General features: G+C 44.3%; 1 protein-coding gene across 1 annotated transcript; it reads left to right on the top strand.

Moving 5' to 3' along the window:
- Positions 1-2,174: 2,174 nt before the first annotated feature.
- On the top strand, positions 2,175-9,455 carry NDUFS5 (NADH:ubiquinone oxidoreductase subunit S5). The gene is made up of 3 exons (XM_005302136.4): positions 2,175-2,306; positions 6,740-6,957; positions 9,108-9,455. Exons 2-3 carry the CDS (start codon positions 6,742-6,744, stop codon positions 9,210-9,212), a joined length of 321 nt encoding a protein of 106 aa, XP_005302193.1. The 5' UTR covers positions 2,175-2,306; positions 6,740-6,741; the 3' UTR covers positions 9,213-9,455.
- Positions 9,456-16,204: the final 6,749 nt, after the last annotated feature.

Below are 16,204 nucleotides of genomic sequence, written 5' to 3'. Positions count from 1 at the left end.
TAGTATTTATTATTATTTTGATGACGGCTGTGCTTAAGGGGTTATGGAGAGCAGGGCCCCAAGGTGCTAGGTGCTGGACAAATAGAGTAGTAGACAGTCGCTGCTCTGAAATGCTGACAAGACAGACAAAGCTGTGGAAAAGGGCTGTAACACATTAGCAGAATGACAGGTGGTAGTAGGGTTTAGCTGAACAGAGAGAAGGGGAATAGCACAAAGGAGGAAGGAAGGGGAGGGCAGTGTGGTGTGAAGCTGAAGTGAGGGGACAGACGGAGGGAGGGGGCTGGAGCAAACAGCTAATCAGCACATGGGAGAGAACTCTCCAGAGTCAAAACTGTAGAAAGCCATCAGTAGAATCCTTGCTGCTGATCCTGCTTCTGGGTTTGCTCCTGCCATGTTGACAGTTGCAGGTCTCTGGGGGTAGGATTAGCTCCTTCTTGCATTTTTTCTTCCCCACAGCAGGGCTTGGTGGGTTGGAGGTGTACTGCAATGGCCTAAGGACCTAAAAGGTGGAAGTCACCCCTGCATCGCTTTCTGTTGGGGAGCAACCGGCACAGAGCATTAGCCCTAGCTCAGCTCTATCTTTCCTATTACTGCCTCCATGCTGCAGTACCCACTGAGGCTGCTTCTGTGTCTGCTCTGGCTGATTTAGGGTGACCAGCTGTCCCGATTTTTGGGTCTTTTTCTTATATAGGCTCCAAATCCCCCCCGTCCCGATTTTTCACATTTGCTGTCTGGTCACCCTAGGCTGACTTGAGAGTTGCTCTGGCCCCTGGAGTTGGTTTGTTCTGGAATCTTTCTTCCCTAAGCCCATGTGGCTTGAGGGATGGGGGAGCCGCATTTGGGTCTCAAAACAGGAAACGCCTGCATGGTTTAAATTGGAGATCAGTGCTGAGGCCTTGCTAAACAGCGACTACAACATTCCACTGGCTGTTCTTATGTTTAAGCAATAATGATTAATCAAGGTGCAGGGTCTTTCCTGGGGATTAATCACCGCTCTCAGAAAGGGATCCAGGAGTATCAAACAGAAATGAGATCAGCCCTGAACTGACAATTACCAGGGCTTTGAACATTGCTAAGAACTATCACGTTCAACAAAACTAACACAGACTGACAATGGAGTACTGTGTGCCCAGAGGTCTGGAATAAAACCACTGGGGATGCAGCGGTTGGAAACAGAAAGCAGTGAGCTGGGAGCTAGCTATTTTCTGGATACACTTGTATCATTTCAGGAAGGATGCAAGGTCTAAGGACTCATTACATCATCCCATCTCTGACAATTGATGGATTGTTAGGTGGTGTTTCTTTAACTGCTAACAAGTGTTTACTGGCCCTTGGGAAATCCTAACAGAAAAAAAAAAAAAAAAGCCAATCCCCAAGACTATCCCCTCAACACACACACGTCTGTACAATAACACATAATACTGCTCTACCTCCTTCCAGCTGAGCAACACAAAGCGCTTCTCAGGGCAGCCCTCATTAACCTTCTCAACATGCCTGTGAAGAAAGAAAATTATCTCCATTTTACTGATGAGAAATAGAGATTAGTGAGACTCCTCCAAGGTCACAGAGAAAGCGAGCAGCAGAACCAGGAAGAGAACCCACCCCCCATTCCAATCGATCCTACCCACTTCCCAGATCAGGCAGTAGAAACCAGGAGTTCTCTGCTGCTCTGACTGCTGGATACCAGTCCCCATTCTGTGCACGAGAACGCAGGACACTACCTCCTGCTCTGTGCCCGAGAGCACTTAGCTCAGATTTTTTAAAAGCAGAGGGCCAGAGGCGTTTCAGGCCCATTTGGCACCGGGCATGTATGTAACGCTGAATCACAAGTGATCTGGCAAGGGATGGTGGGAGCCCTCCGGTTTGGTGATTGGTTATGAGTCTCCCAGACCACAGTGAGGTTGCCCTGTAACATGGGGGACACTGGGGAACTGTCACCCCTCCAGCCTGCAGTGGGGCTGGAGAACTGTCACCCCTCCAGCCTGCAGGGGACACTGGGGAACTGTCACCCCCCAGCCTGCATGGGACACTGGGGAACTGTCACCCCTCCAGCCTGCAGGGGACACTGGGGAACTGTCACCCCCCAGCCTGCAGGTGGCGCTGGAGGTGTACTGGGGAGACGACTGGTCCCCCTCCAGTTCGCAAGAGACGCTCTCTCTTTATTTCTCTATGATTCCTTCCCCGTGCGGTGACTCCGAGCCGTAAAGCACAGCGCGGGTGGCGTGCGACGGCGCGGTTAACGGCAGCGAGTGTCGTAAAAGCTCCGAAAGGACGAAGGAGGAGGGCGCGGCGACGGCGGGTCGCAGGTGAAGCTCCTGGGGGGGTGTCTGTTCTGGGGGGTCGCGGGGAGCCTCATCTCTCCTTTGCTCCCCGAGTTGTGGGGGGCTGGGCCACTGAGCTGCGGTCAGATTCCGGCTCTCCCTCCCCACCCCCCGCGCAGCCCCCGGAGTGTGGGGGGGACGGGGGCTGCAGGCCCCGCCCTGCACTCCCGCCAATAGGGGTATGGAGGAGCCAGGGGGTCGCTTCAGGGGTTGCCCCAGCTCCTCCCTGTCCTCTGCCTCCGCCCCCAGGGGTATGGGGGGGTTGCCCCAGGGGTTCCCCCAAGTTTTCTTAGTCCCCTCCTTCACTACCCCCCCCATCCATCGTGCAGAGGTGTGGGTTATTTTTCGGGGATGGCAGCCTGTGAAACTAGAGTTGGTTGTGGCTTTCAGGTTGTTCCTATTACAAATAATTAGCAGTGCTTGTCTGTATTCGCTAGTGGTATTTCTTGCTGCTTTTTGCAGCACTCAGCAACTTCTGATCCAGTTGTTCAGAGATGAAGAAATCTTTGCAGGATAACCGGAAGTTTATCCACGTATTGAGTTTGATTTTAATTAAATCTACCTTGCATCTATTCTGTTGTCAAACTATTTCCCATTAAGGAAGAAAATTATGGCTACAGAGGTTTCTGGTACAAAAGACACCGTTGGGAACAAGGGTTTTTCAGGTTTTGTTTCCATGCTTCTGAAACATATCCACTCTTTGCCGACAGATTTGGAAATGTAATGTCTTGATATTTCGATCACATCTCAACTGGTGCAGAACTCATGCAGCTGATCTGTGTTTATGATTTCCTTCATTTTGAGTGCATCCATTATGTTCATAAAGTCTGAGAAACTAAGGGCTTGTCAAAACTGGCAACAGTGCTTTAACATGGCTTGTGTAGTCGCGGCAGAGGGCTGGGAGAGAGCTCTCCCAGCGCTCTTAAAAAAAACCACCTCCATGAGGGGCGCAGCTACCAGCACCGGTGCACTGTCTACGCTGGCGCTTTACAGCGCTGAAACTTGCTGCACTCAGCGGGGTGTTTTTTCGCACCTCGAGTGAGAAAGTTGCAGCGCTGTAAAGGGCCGGTGTAGACAAGCCCTAAGCTTCTCATAGAGCTCAATGGGCTTCAGGTTCATTGTTACATTGTCTGAAGAGAAATCAAACTAGTTATCAATATACAAAAACATAGGGTCATAAAACTTAACGAAGTCTTGCTTTATGTTCACTTTTTGTTCTGGTCATGTTTTTCCATCAGTTTGGTGTGGAATCTTAAAAAAAAAAAAAAAATCTTTACACTTTAGCTACTTCATCTTAAAATGGTACATCTCTGTGTACACATCAGTAATGCAGAGCTTTGATTCTTCCAACTGCCTCTCAAAATTGTCGACACAAGCCACACTTGGGGGCAAGGGGAGAACACCTGTAAATTTCCACAATACAGGTATACACACCATCTTCAGTGAAAATTTTATTTAAAGTTACTGGGCAAGCATCACGTAGTGACTTGAAACAGGTTTTAATTGCAGGCCAGTTTCTCAAAAGGTGGTCAACTGCTGGGTTAAGGGATAGCCATCTTCTGCTCACATGTCTCAAGTACTTCTTTCCATTCAATTTCAATAAACTCAGAAAAAAACTTTACGTTTTTCTCTGCACTTTGCAGGCACAAAAAAGTGGCTGTAAATTTTCAACACAATCATTTCTACATTAACTAACAGCAGATTGCTAACATGTTTGCAGGTATCGTGGGTTATGTGTGCAAGGTAGTTTGCCTTCAGAATGCAGTCATTTTCAGCAATAACTGATGCATCTGTGAACTATGGCAAACACAGCATGGTGTATTATAGTCAAGTATGTGGTAATACAATTAATGTTAAGCTGGTGTTTCTCTAGGCAGTTCTTTATAGCATGATGAATCTGCAAGTGGCGTTCATCACTGTTTTCATAAAAATCAAGCGGGTTGCACTGAACACCATTTGATGTGATAAAGTATCCCAAGCACACTGGAAACATCTTTCTTTTCTTTTTATTTGAGGCATCAGTTGCTACAGCGGCCTTGGCTACACTGGGGACTTCACAGCGCTGCCAAGCGCTCTCTCGCAGCGCTGTATGTACTCCACCTCTCCGAGGGGAATAGCTTGCAGCACTGCGAGTAAGCGTGCAGCACTGCAGGCTCTGATTACACTGGTGTTTTACAGCGCTGCACTCGCTGCGCTCGGGGGGGTGTGTTTTTTCACACCCCTGAGCGCAGCAAGTTGCAGCGCTGTACACCGCCAGTGTAGCCAAGGCCAGAGAAGTACATAGGCTGTTGTGTTGGCATTGGTAATAAATCCATAAACAATTCCTCATGAACTTTGGGGCCAAAACATTGGTCACCAATAGTTCTGCCTTGATTCTTTCACAAGACCGTTAACAATATTTGAATCATGAAACATTTCACTAGCACGCTTATTGCCACAGTGCATGCTGTTGTAACTAGGGCCATGTGGTGGATGGTTGCAATTTCTCATGCTGCAGTTCTGTCACCTTCAGTGTAAGAGCCGAAGAATTTGTTAATATTTTGTCATACCTTTGACGTGTGCTTTTCTTATGTCCATTGTTAACTGTGTGCGGCCTTAGGCTCAGTTTTGCCTCTGTGCTTGATAGTGAATTCACACCAGCAAAAAGTACAAGAGGTTTTTCCAGTAATCCTATAGAAGTCAATGAATGCTTAAGTGTTGTTAGGATTAGAATCTTAGGCCTTGCCTAGACTAAAAAGGGTTTGCTGGTATAGCTATATTGGCAAACGCTCCTAGTGTAGATACAGTATTTACAGGTAAAAGAGCGCTTTTGGTGGTATAGCTTATCATAATACCTAGGTCTTATACAGCACTTTTCATTGTTAAATCTCAAGATGCTTTATAAAGGAGGTAATTTATAATTATCCCTGATTTACACATGGGGAAACTGAGGTACAGAAGTGACTTGCCCAAGGTCACCCAGCAGGCCAGGGTCAGAAGAGTGAATAGAACCCGGTCTCCTGAGTCCCAGTTCAGTGTACTACCCACTACACTGTATAAGCAAAAACACTTTTGTGCCAGCATAATTGTATCTACACTGGGGCTTTTGCCAGTATGCAAATGTCATAAAAAGAATCACAACTCAAGCAATATTCTATACTGGCAAAAGTTTCTAGTATAGACCATGCCTTGGACCATAAGCTTTCTATGGCAGGGGTCATTTTTATTTTTGTGTCTCATACTGCACCAACCACATTGTTGGGTCTTGAAATTTCAATTAAAACATATATTTATAAATATACTGAAAACATTAATAGATTTTTTTATTTTTACAAAATCTAAATTTGGGACATAAAGTAGATCACAATATCATATTAATTATACATTTAAAAAAAGTTATGTACTGCCTTGTTGGTGAAAATGCAGACTAAAAATTCCACATTTGCTACTTAGCATTATTGTCTCATTCTAGTAGTTCCACAATGTGTAGATCGTACAGTCTCTCTTCCCTGAATAGCCAATAGTGTAAATAAACATCGAATGCACACCTGGGGCCAAATACAGCAATCGTTATTGGGTTAAATCCCCTGTGACTTCAGTGGCAGCTTAGCCTGAGTAGAAAAACTGAGTAAGAACACAGGGCAATACAAATACAAACCTGAGCCATACGGTACAGTATCACAGTTGTTAAAGATCATGCAACCCTAAGAACATGCAGAGAAATGCAAACAGAGGAAGGTACCAACAACCTACATGTTGCATATAAAAAAGGTGTTGAAAATTCATGGAGATCTATTGCAAAAATGCAATCATAAAGTACATTTAACTCGCATCCAACGCTTTTGAGTGCAATTGCCCTTTGGCCTGCCTACACTAGTTGGGAGATCAGAGACAAGGAGAATGAAGAGATTTACAAGGGCTTGCGAATTATAACCTCCAAGATCATACAATCAAAAGGTTTGCATATATAAAAAATATCTGCAAGTACATGCATATGTGTGTATATATAAGCAGGTCCATGTATAACTTTAACTGAGTCTGGTGTGAAATACTATTTTATCAATGCATTTTATTATGAATGAACCTTGTGTGCAACAGGAGGCATCCATAGAAATGCCACTGAGTGGATATTTTTGTCATTTTAAAAAATGATTCCAGAACATTTTCTCTCTGTTCAAATGCTAAAGAAGTTGGCTTATATTACCTCTCCCTGCCTTTCTGCAAAAAAATGGATAATATATGTTGGATGAATGTTTAACTCTTGCTTCTGCTCTTGTGAAAATAAAACTTAAATGAATCACTTGGGGAAAAGTATTAATCGTGCACTAAAAAGCCTTATTTGAAATATCTGCTTTCATATGCTTCTGTTTTACTGAGCTAAATCTCTAGACTGGTCTTATAACCGCCATTCTTTGTCTCCCTCCTCACTTCCTGCTCAGCCATGCCATTTTGGAATCTCCAAGATCAGCTGGGACTCAATGTGGACAAATGGATGCTGCATCAAAGCTCAGAGCAGCCCTACAAACGGGCGGCTCTGTGCCATGCCTTTGAGAAGGAATGGATTGAGTGTGCCAATGACATTGGGCAGATTCGTGCACACAAGGAGTGCAGACTAGAATATGAAGACTTGCAAGAGTGTGTTAATAGGCGCAAAACGGTAAGAAGAGATGAGCTAGATATGGGCAGGGGAGGGAGTGGGAATGTATATTACACACAGTGTGAACACTGAGATAAATAATAAGGGCTATGCAAAATTTTCAGTCCAGTACAAAGAGCAATAACCACACACCTGTTACTAACCCCTAAGGCCCAACTTCTGCCTCCAGATAAACGTCTGTGATGCCTAGTGACTTCAGTGGGAGCCTGAGAGCAGCAGTGAGAAATTTAGTATTCTGTAAAGACAACATAGCAGAATATTATCAATGGATTAGTCCTATGTCTGACTCTCAAAACCATTTTTTTCTTGGAGATTTTGTTCCTCGTCAGTGCCTGGTTATTGTTGGGATAAGTACATTGTAGAGTCTGAGCAAATAACCTTGTAGTTAAATTAAGACATGGAACTCTTCAAACCTTGACAATGTTTGTGTTTTATTTGTAAACTGGACATACTCTCAGAAAATGCTCTCTTCAGTTTGGTCAGCTCAGCAGGAAACCCAATGGGTCAGGTGACATTCCTGTCTTGGCTAACTGAGCCACAGAGCTTGTGGAACATTGCAGCATGCTGTTTACTTTCCAGGAACTTCAGCTGTGATCCACCCAACTTCCTGCTCCCTGATTCAATAAGGAAAACATGGATTTGGGATCTTTGATGGGTAGACCTGCCTTCTTAAAAGGATGCCAAGGACTGTAGTAACAAGGGATATCAGATGGGCCATTCTGAGTTTTATTTCCTAGTTTGTATTATTGTTTCCCTGTTTCCTGACTGCAAGGTCTCTAATCGTACTGTAGTCACAATGTGCTTGTACCGTGGAGTTGTTATAAACTAAAATGTTGCCCATTAAGCTGATACACACATCAATTAGTAACAGGTAACTGGGCATATGTTATAAAAATAGTTTCCCTTGGAGGAGATTTAGTGGTTATGTAGCACTGTACATTTTCAAAATGGTTTATGAACATGAGCCCTTACAATGCTGAACCCGCTTAGATAAGGTTAATTCTCTCTGATCTTATGGGAACACAGTGACAGGTAAGTTTATACGTGCAGCTTATGTGTAACGAGGCCATCACTGCCAAGTTATTGGGGACACAGGGCAGAAAGGGACTTCAGGAGAAGGAGTAAGGTGGAAGGAAGTTTAGTGTTGTTGCTTACTCAGAGCATTGTAAGCAAATAACAACTGAGGTTAAAGGCTGTGGGGTGAACTCTCAACTCTGAATTTTCCCTGTGGTTTCTATGAAAGTTGTATCTTGACTCAAACCATGTGATTCTTAGTAATAAATGTTTATCATATGGTAGCTGAAAGACCCCAGTCGGGACTGGAGCCCCATTGTGCTAGGTGCTGTACAAACATAGAAAAGACAATCCTTGTCCTGAAGGGTTACAGTGTAAAGGCAAGAGTTTCTCTAGTGGTTGCAACTGTGTGCATGTCCCTTGTACTTAGGCATATTAGTGACTCCATTCATGGAGAAGTCGGTTAGAATGCAGTTTTCATTGCAATGCAAAATATGCTGGGTTACTCAAATGTCACCCATACTTTGGCCCACTTTACTTACTTGTTTGTAATTTTTGTCATTTTTTTAATTGGTTTTTCTTTTTTTATAACACACAAACCCCTCAGTGCTCCTAAAACACTATATGCAGCTCTTCATCCATAATAACAAGTGTGTGTGGCTGATGGAGGGGGGGAAATAACATGGATAAGGAAACAGATTCTAGTTTAAAGTTTTCCTAGGAGCGGTTACAAATGACAACGGTGGAAAGATTTTTAAAATTCTGATAATGTCTATTAAAAGACAGATAGTAAAATATAACAGTCTGTAACCCATGAAATGTTCATGCATGTGTGTGGTATTACAGCCCCTTCAGTTGCAGCCACTGTTGGGACACATGACTAGGTTTAGTTCAGGTTTTCCATTCCATCCAGTGGAGCAATGCACACGTTGTATAGATTCTCTTTGCAATTATACTTTGTTGGGAGGGGACGTGATAATACTGTTTTTACCTTGTAACTAGAATGTCCTAGCGCATTTGTGCCAGGGTCCTGACCTGTGAGGCTTTGAAGGAAGCTTCACTATTCCCGCTGCTTCTCTAGTGTCCTCTTTTCCTGCTACACAATCTTTATTCCTTAACTCATTTGTCTTTGGCAGATAATCCGTCTGATGACAATTGTGGCGCAGAAGAAGCAGCTGATAAAGGAAGGGAAATACACACCACCTGAACACCACAGTGGCAAACCGGAGGCCAGGCCTTGATCTGCTGCTGGTGACATTGAGTCCCTCTGACAGCACAGCTAACCATGCATCACCCTCTGTGCACGTGTTGTGGGAATGAAACTCTTCTGTTAAAGTTAGCCCAGGTATGCCCTGTGTGCTGTCTCTCTCCTGCAGGCCAGCCATGCAGAATATAGATGTTCTGAATAAAGGACCTGTCACCTTTGTGATAGCAGTGTCTGTAACTGATCAGTTCAGAAATTAAATCTCTCCTTTGGAACCCTCCCCTCAGCTCTGTCTTGTTTTTCCAGAGGAGTGGCGTATGGGTTAGTGTCCTGAGTTTGAGAGGGATCCTAGTGGCACTAGAGCAGCTCACAAATGCATTGTAAAATCTCCTGTGCTGACATCTGGGGCCTGATCTGCAAAGACACTGGCTGCCCACAACTCAATTGAAGTCCATGGGAGCTGGGAGCGCACAGCACCCCTGAAAATCAGGCTGTAGCTACCTGCCTTCCTTTTGTTACTTCTGTGTCCTTTAAAAGCCCCTGCCACATATCTTAGTATAGCATAAACTAGGCTGTCTGATCACACAGAAAGGGGAATCTGCACATTGTTTTATCTGTGATTCCAGGAGATCATTACCCATCACCAACATTCTTCCCTTCGGAAATATCTTTACAGCTCTGTACCATATTCATAGTTCTACCATAAAGCTTCAGTGCCCAAATCATAAACTCAGTCCAATTTGGATCCAAATTTCCTTAAAGTTCAGCCGTTTGGATTCTGGGGCAGGCCTGTATCTCTGCTTTCTCCATGTGCTGTTAATTGGACCCAGCAGGAGGAGCACGAGTAGAAATTTGGAGTCAGAAGGAATCGGGAAGATTGACTGGCTCATCGTCTTGTGTCAGCAGCTGGAATGCGGAGCCAAACTACAGCATTTAGAACAGCTTTCAGAAGTCAGGACCTTTCTGTTAGGGCATGTGTGTGTGCATCTCGTGCAGTGCAGCATGTCCAAAATATACAACAGGAATGACAGTCCATTTACAGCCTGCTCAGTTGCTTCATGTGCTGTGGGATCAGTATATATATTGGACATATCAGGGACCTGGAACATTTAAACTGGGTGACAGAACTTCATGGTAAAATATAATATTTGCATTAAGATCCAAAAAGTGTTTGGTCACTGTAGAGAGACAACATGGGTGAGGTAATCTATTTTATCAGTGTAGATTTCCTCCTAGCCTATCACCTGCAATGCGTTGATTTTTGCTCGGTAGCAATAAACTTCGCTTTTAAACCCTGTGTGTTGGTCTGGTCAACCTGAAGAAGAGCTCTGTGGCACTTGGAAGCGTCTCTCTCTCGCACCAACAGAAGTTGGTCCAATAAAAGATATTACCTCACCCACCTCGTCTCTCACATATCCTGGGACCAATATGGCTGCAACACCGTAAGTCCAATCAATAGTGAAAGTTCACTTTGTGTTCTGGGCTCTCCTAATGGCAACAGTCCAGACCGGCTCTGGGTGTCTGTGGCACTTCCACTTTCTACTACCTTCTACGCTTCTGTGCACCGTGACAGCTCCCATTCAACGCTTAGGAACTGGGGCATGGTACTCTGGTTTCTTATCTTTTCTTTACAAATGTGAAAGCTTTATTTTTGTTCTTCATTTGCCTGAACACCTAGCTGGTTTTGGAAAATGGTTGAAGCAAATGTGTACCCGAGAGCAAAGAGGGGAAATGTGTATGCTTTAATCTAGGGCTTTTAATACCCAGGGATTGGGATTTTAATGTTTAATCTTTGATGCATGGAGTCTATGAATTTCTTGATCCTCTCGGAAACCTACAACGAAGTTGATGCATGATGATAAAAACACTATAAATTACTGCAGACAGACCAAAATGCTGTTTAGAAGGTGATAAAAGCTTCTCATTTTTGACTGAGGATTTATTGTTCTTTAATTCTCTCTCTGCTGATCCCTGCATTTGTCCATTGTTCAGCAGAATATTAAGCCTTATGCATTAGCATTGAGATACGAACGGGCTCCTTGGTCTCAAAGAAGCTGATGAAAGATGGGTGAGAAAAAAGAGACTCATGAATCTGTGGCTTGCAGAAATGTCTTCAATAATCATTTCAGGGGAAAAGAACTCCAAGTTCACAGAGTAAATTTGATTTATGCTCAACTGGTATTTTCTTACGTTTGTTGGACCATGAACCTTCTAAACTTCAAGGCTTGTTAAAGGAGCTGGCATTAAATGTTTGGGAGGAGACTGAGCGAAAGAGCTAGATAAAGAGATGAGAAAGCATCTACTAAGCCAGCTGTGTGGTCTGTAAATCGCTCTGTTAGGGGAGCGGCTCAGTTCCGCTGTCCCTCCAATATGAAATTGAATGATTAATAAAGCTTCCTACTGCACACTGTGAAGTCAGCAAGAAAATGTAGCTTGCCTGGATGTGTAAATCTCCTCGCTTACAGAGAAAAGCAAACAGCTAATTATCACTGTCTTCAAACACCTGCACCTGTCCTGGGGCTGGGTGGGTAGTGTTGCTGGAGGAACAGTTACTGGGTAAAGTACAAGTTGTCTCCTAATTGGAACAGGACCGATTAGTAAACTAGTCAGGGATACAGAGCCTTTCCTCTCAGCTTCCTGGCTCATGTGGCAGATGGTAAAAAGTTGTTGTTGCACTGAAATCTGTTGGGTGGTTGGTGTGAAATGAGTTGGGGGTCTCAGACCAGGTCCTACTGGACAAATGCCCTCATCACAAAAACTCAGTCTCAGCAGAGAGGCCAAGGGCTGAGGTGATGCACACGGCCAAAGGTAGCCCTGGCCTAAGCAGGTGCAACTGGGCCAACCTGTTCATGGGGCCCTGTGCATCCCTGATTCATGTACAGAGGAGAGATTAGGCCCTTTCTGTAAGACCTCCCTGTTCTGGGGTAGCGCAGCTAGATTTTATAGACAGAGTAACTGACTCACAGCAACGTTAAGTTAATTGCACGCGGTCAAACTGGGCTGGGAATAGACCCCAGCAGTCCTTGCCCCTGTACCCTAAGGACTAGACCACACTGTTTTCCTTATCAGGTCCAGCTTTGGGCTGGGTCTAATAAATCAGCAAGGAGGGATTTTTCGTCCCAAATCTTGACATAAGCAATATTCTCTGTTTGTGAACCTTGATTAAAAACTTGTTTGTCAGAGTGAAAGCGTAACGTGTTGACCCTGCAGCATGTGACTTTCAGGTGAGTACCCAGGGTACTGGGGGAGCGAGGATCTTACCGGTTTCCCGATAGGAATTCTCCAGCTGCTGCCTCCAAAACACATCTTTCCATTTAATTTCTTCCTGGAGGAGTTGGTGGGTTTTCCCTCCCCCTACAGGGCCCAGCTGGATTGATTTCTATAACCCAGCTGGATTTCTGCAGCTAACTGTTCAATCGGATTCATTTCTGCCATAATCCACATGGTGTGGGATGGAGACATGCTTCTCCCTGGCAGTTTGTAAGGCGAATGGAGTGGGAAGCATTAGGATGATGGAATGCAAACAGAGAGAGACCCAAACCCACAACATTTGGATCGTGAGCTGGGTCTGGATTTCAAACAGCCCAAAACTCAGGGATGGCTGCATGTGGAATTTGGGGTCAGACCCGAAGGCACCTGTGAGGATGAAGCACTTATCTTTGCTCAGCCTCACATTCCTTAAGTTCACATGGTGGCGACTGTGCCTCCCCTTATCGTGAACTGTGTCTGAAAATAATGTTTTGAATTAAATCTGGCATTTCTCAGCCTTTTTGTTGTCAGTGACCTGATTGCTGAGTAGAACGATGTAACTTTGATTCTGTCCTGACCAGATTCTGATCTGATTTACACTAGCATAAAGGAGGAGTAAATCTACGCAACTCACCGGAGTTGTACTGGTGTGAGATCCAAATCAGGCTCTGAGTCGGGAAGCTCAATGTAAGAAACAGGAAAGCTTTACCCAGTCAGATTGCATTATATTCTGCTAATCCAGAGAGGAACTTTCCTGTGTGACGTTTTCAAATATGAAACCTGTTTAGTGAGGTTTTATGTAAAGGGGGTGAAACTTACCTAATAGTGCTGACATTCAAGTAGATTACTGTGCCTCAGATACAGAGGCAGGAGAGGGGAAATATTCCAGAGGGAAATCAAGGAAAGCAGATCAAGGAAACAGAGATCGAAAGAGCTATGAGAACAAATAAAAAGAAATGCTTTAAGATAAAACCTTCCCAGTCTGTGTTTGTGTTGTTAGTCTCTGCCCAAGGAGCTTACAATCTGAGCATACTATGTTCATTTAACAAATAAGAACCATAACACCAAAGCACAGTGCTGCAAACCAAACAGCACCCCCGCCACGGGTGTAATATTTGCATTGGACAGAGTCGTTACAATGTCCTGGAGGTCTGGTGATGATGTGTCATGGGTAGTGATGCATGTCACACATTCTGGGTGTTCAATATGGGTCAGAGCACACCGGCTGCTGAATATTTAGCAGTACTGAGAAGCTATAAATAGGGGTATTTAGAGAGAAAAATAGGGGACTGTTTTTAACCTCATTTAAATACATTGGAGTGGGAAAGCTTTTTGGAGAAACAGAGTGGGAAAGTGATAGCTATTTTGCTATAAAACCCTCCCTTAAGATTTGGCCAGCAGTGCCTATTATATCTATTATGGCAATGTCTTGGAACCCCAATCAAGGATCAGGGGCTTCATTGTGCTAGGTGCTGTACAATCAAGTAAAAACGTCCCTGAGCTTACCACCTTGACCTCCCCCACATGTCTGGAAATCAGCATGCAAGAAAGAGAAATCCTCCAGGACTTGCATGTGAACTATTCCATTTGTTTGACAAACTGGCACCAGAAAGAAATAATGGGCAGGGGACAGAGCTCCAAACAATAGCTTTGCAGTGAGTCACTGGATATTAGCCACTGGCGTTCTGTCTAGCCCTGCTCAAAAGACAGGGACGGGGAGCTGTCTGACAGTCCCCGTAAAGAGAACCCTTTTGTATCTCATTTTGGGACCATCACATCCTCCTCATTGGTGATGATTTATTATGTAACGAGCCCTCCTCCATAGATGTGAGCCATGCTTTGCAAAACAAAGACAAGGTCCTTGTCCAGAGGTGCTTAATGCTGGACACGGACAGGGACACCATATAGGACAATAATTCCAAACACAAGAAGATACAGAGAAACGGTTGGTGAGGAGACCGGTATAGGAGGCTTGGGGAAAGGAGTGGGTTTCAAGCAGGGGTTTGAGGGAGGCTCACTTGATGACTGTTCTGATGGCATCTTCATCACAGCGCTCGTTCAATCAGTTGCATCGCACGTCCCTAGAAAACCGAGCAGATAATGGCAATTGCGACTGACTCATAACTAGAGCGGTGCTAGTGGAACAGGCGGGTGCGACTGTGATAATTGCTACTTTGCTAAATAAACGTCCTGACAGACTCTGAAAGAGAAGAGATGTGTCTAAAAGGCAAAAAAAGCGCAAGGACCTTGCAGTGTCAGAGGTGGCAATCAGGGCTAGTTCAGCTGTCAAAGGAAATATTTAAATCTATGTAAATACTTCTGTCTCCCAAGTGGCCCTTTAGATCATTCCACAATCGAATTGCTCTGTCAACGGCTGTTCATGCAGCAGAGAGCTAGTGGCAATGATAGTGGTAGTGACAGCAAGAACCAAGAAGGGCTGAACCCTTCGTGTTGGTTACCGCTGTATTTGAAATTTCAGTTCATGAGCAAAATAAATGAAACCTGGGGAAAAATCCCAGTTCAGAGAAAGATAAAAATACACCCAGGCAATTCCTGGAAAAATGGAGAAAGTATCTTTATCTCCTGATGGGCGAGTTGCAGCATTGTGGAAGTTTGTTTTGAAACACAAATACTAGGAGTGAAGATCAGCCATAATTTAAGTATGTTTCCTTGAATTACAGGAAAATTTTGGCCCTGAAACTCCCTGGCTGAACGCCAACAGGCAAACGGGACCTTACGAGTCCCCCAACTTTTTGTGCAAGTCACAAGAAAAATCCTAAAAGGAGGATGTTTTCAGTGTATATTTTATATGAACTTATTCTCCAGTTTTTTCTTCATTGGGATTTTATTGGCTTGAACCTAAAGTATGAAACCCTAGACATAATCTAGAGAGACCCACAAGGAAGGCAGGGAGCTAGGACAGCGCAAAGACCTCTCCACAGAGGTCCATCAGAAATCCTTGGAGATTTTTCTTTTATAGCTCTTAATGTGGATACCAGCCATCCACAACGAGGATTCCCGGAGAATGAGGGACATAACATACTCAGAATTTTAGGGACCAGTTTTTCCAAGTCCTTAGCCACATGAAATCAGCTCATGTGAAGAAACCCTTGGAAGAGATTTACCTTGTCCTAGGCCTTGCCTACACTAGAAAGGGATTGCTGGTATAACTACAGTAGTCTGTCTATCTTACTGGCAAACCCTCCTAGAGGAGACCCAGTTTATACTGCCAGAAAAGTTCTTTTTGCCAGTATTGCTTATACCAGTTCCCCCCTCAAAATTAGCCCTTCTTCTTCTTCTTGCCACTTTCCTATTTGGGGTCAGTAATTTTTTTATAGCCTCCATCCAAAACACAATTGTATGCTTGGCTTTCATGCCAATTGATCTCTTTACCATCCTCTGATATCCAGTCCATGTACTGAGTCTTTGACCTCCCGCCTTGGTCATCTTCCATCCACGATCATTGCAAGGGCCATCCTACCAATATAACTCTCAGGTCTCCACTGGACATGTCCATATCAACATAGCCTAGCCTGCCTCAACTTGTCTTCAACTGGGGTAACCTGTGTTAGGCCCCTCACAGACTCACTTTGTTTCCTATCACAGAGTGTCCCACCATCTCATCATCTTCATTTCCAGAGTGGGAAGCATACAGATTTCTTTTCTTGTGTCCTGACCAGTCTCTGGTCTGTTCATTAGGAAGGGTCGAATTACAGTTTTAGACTCTTTGCTTTTAATTTGATTGATATCTTTTTATCACAGAGAACTGGGATTGGCTCC

The sequence above is a fragment of the Chrysemys picta genome, chromosome 23 (genome assembly GCF_011386835.1).
Source record: "Chrysemys picta bellii isolate R12L10 chromosome 23, ASM1138683v2, whole genome shotgun sequence".
Classification (NCBI taxonomy): Eukaryota; Metazoa; Chordata; order Testudines; family Emydidae; genus Chrysemys; species Chrysemys picta.
This window is presented reverse-complemented; position numbering and strand designations above follow the sequence as displayed.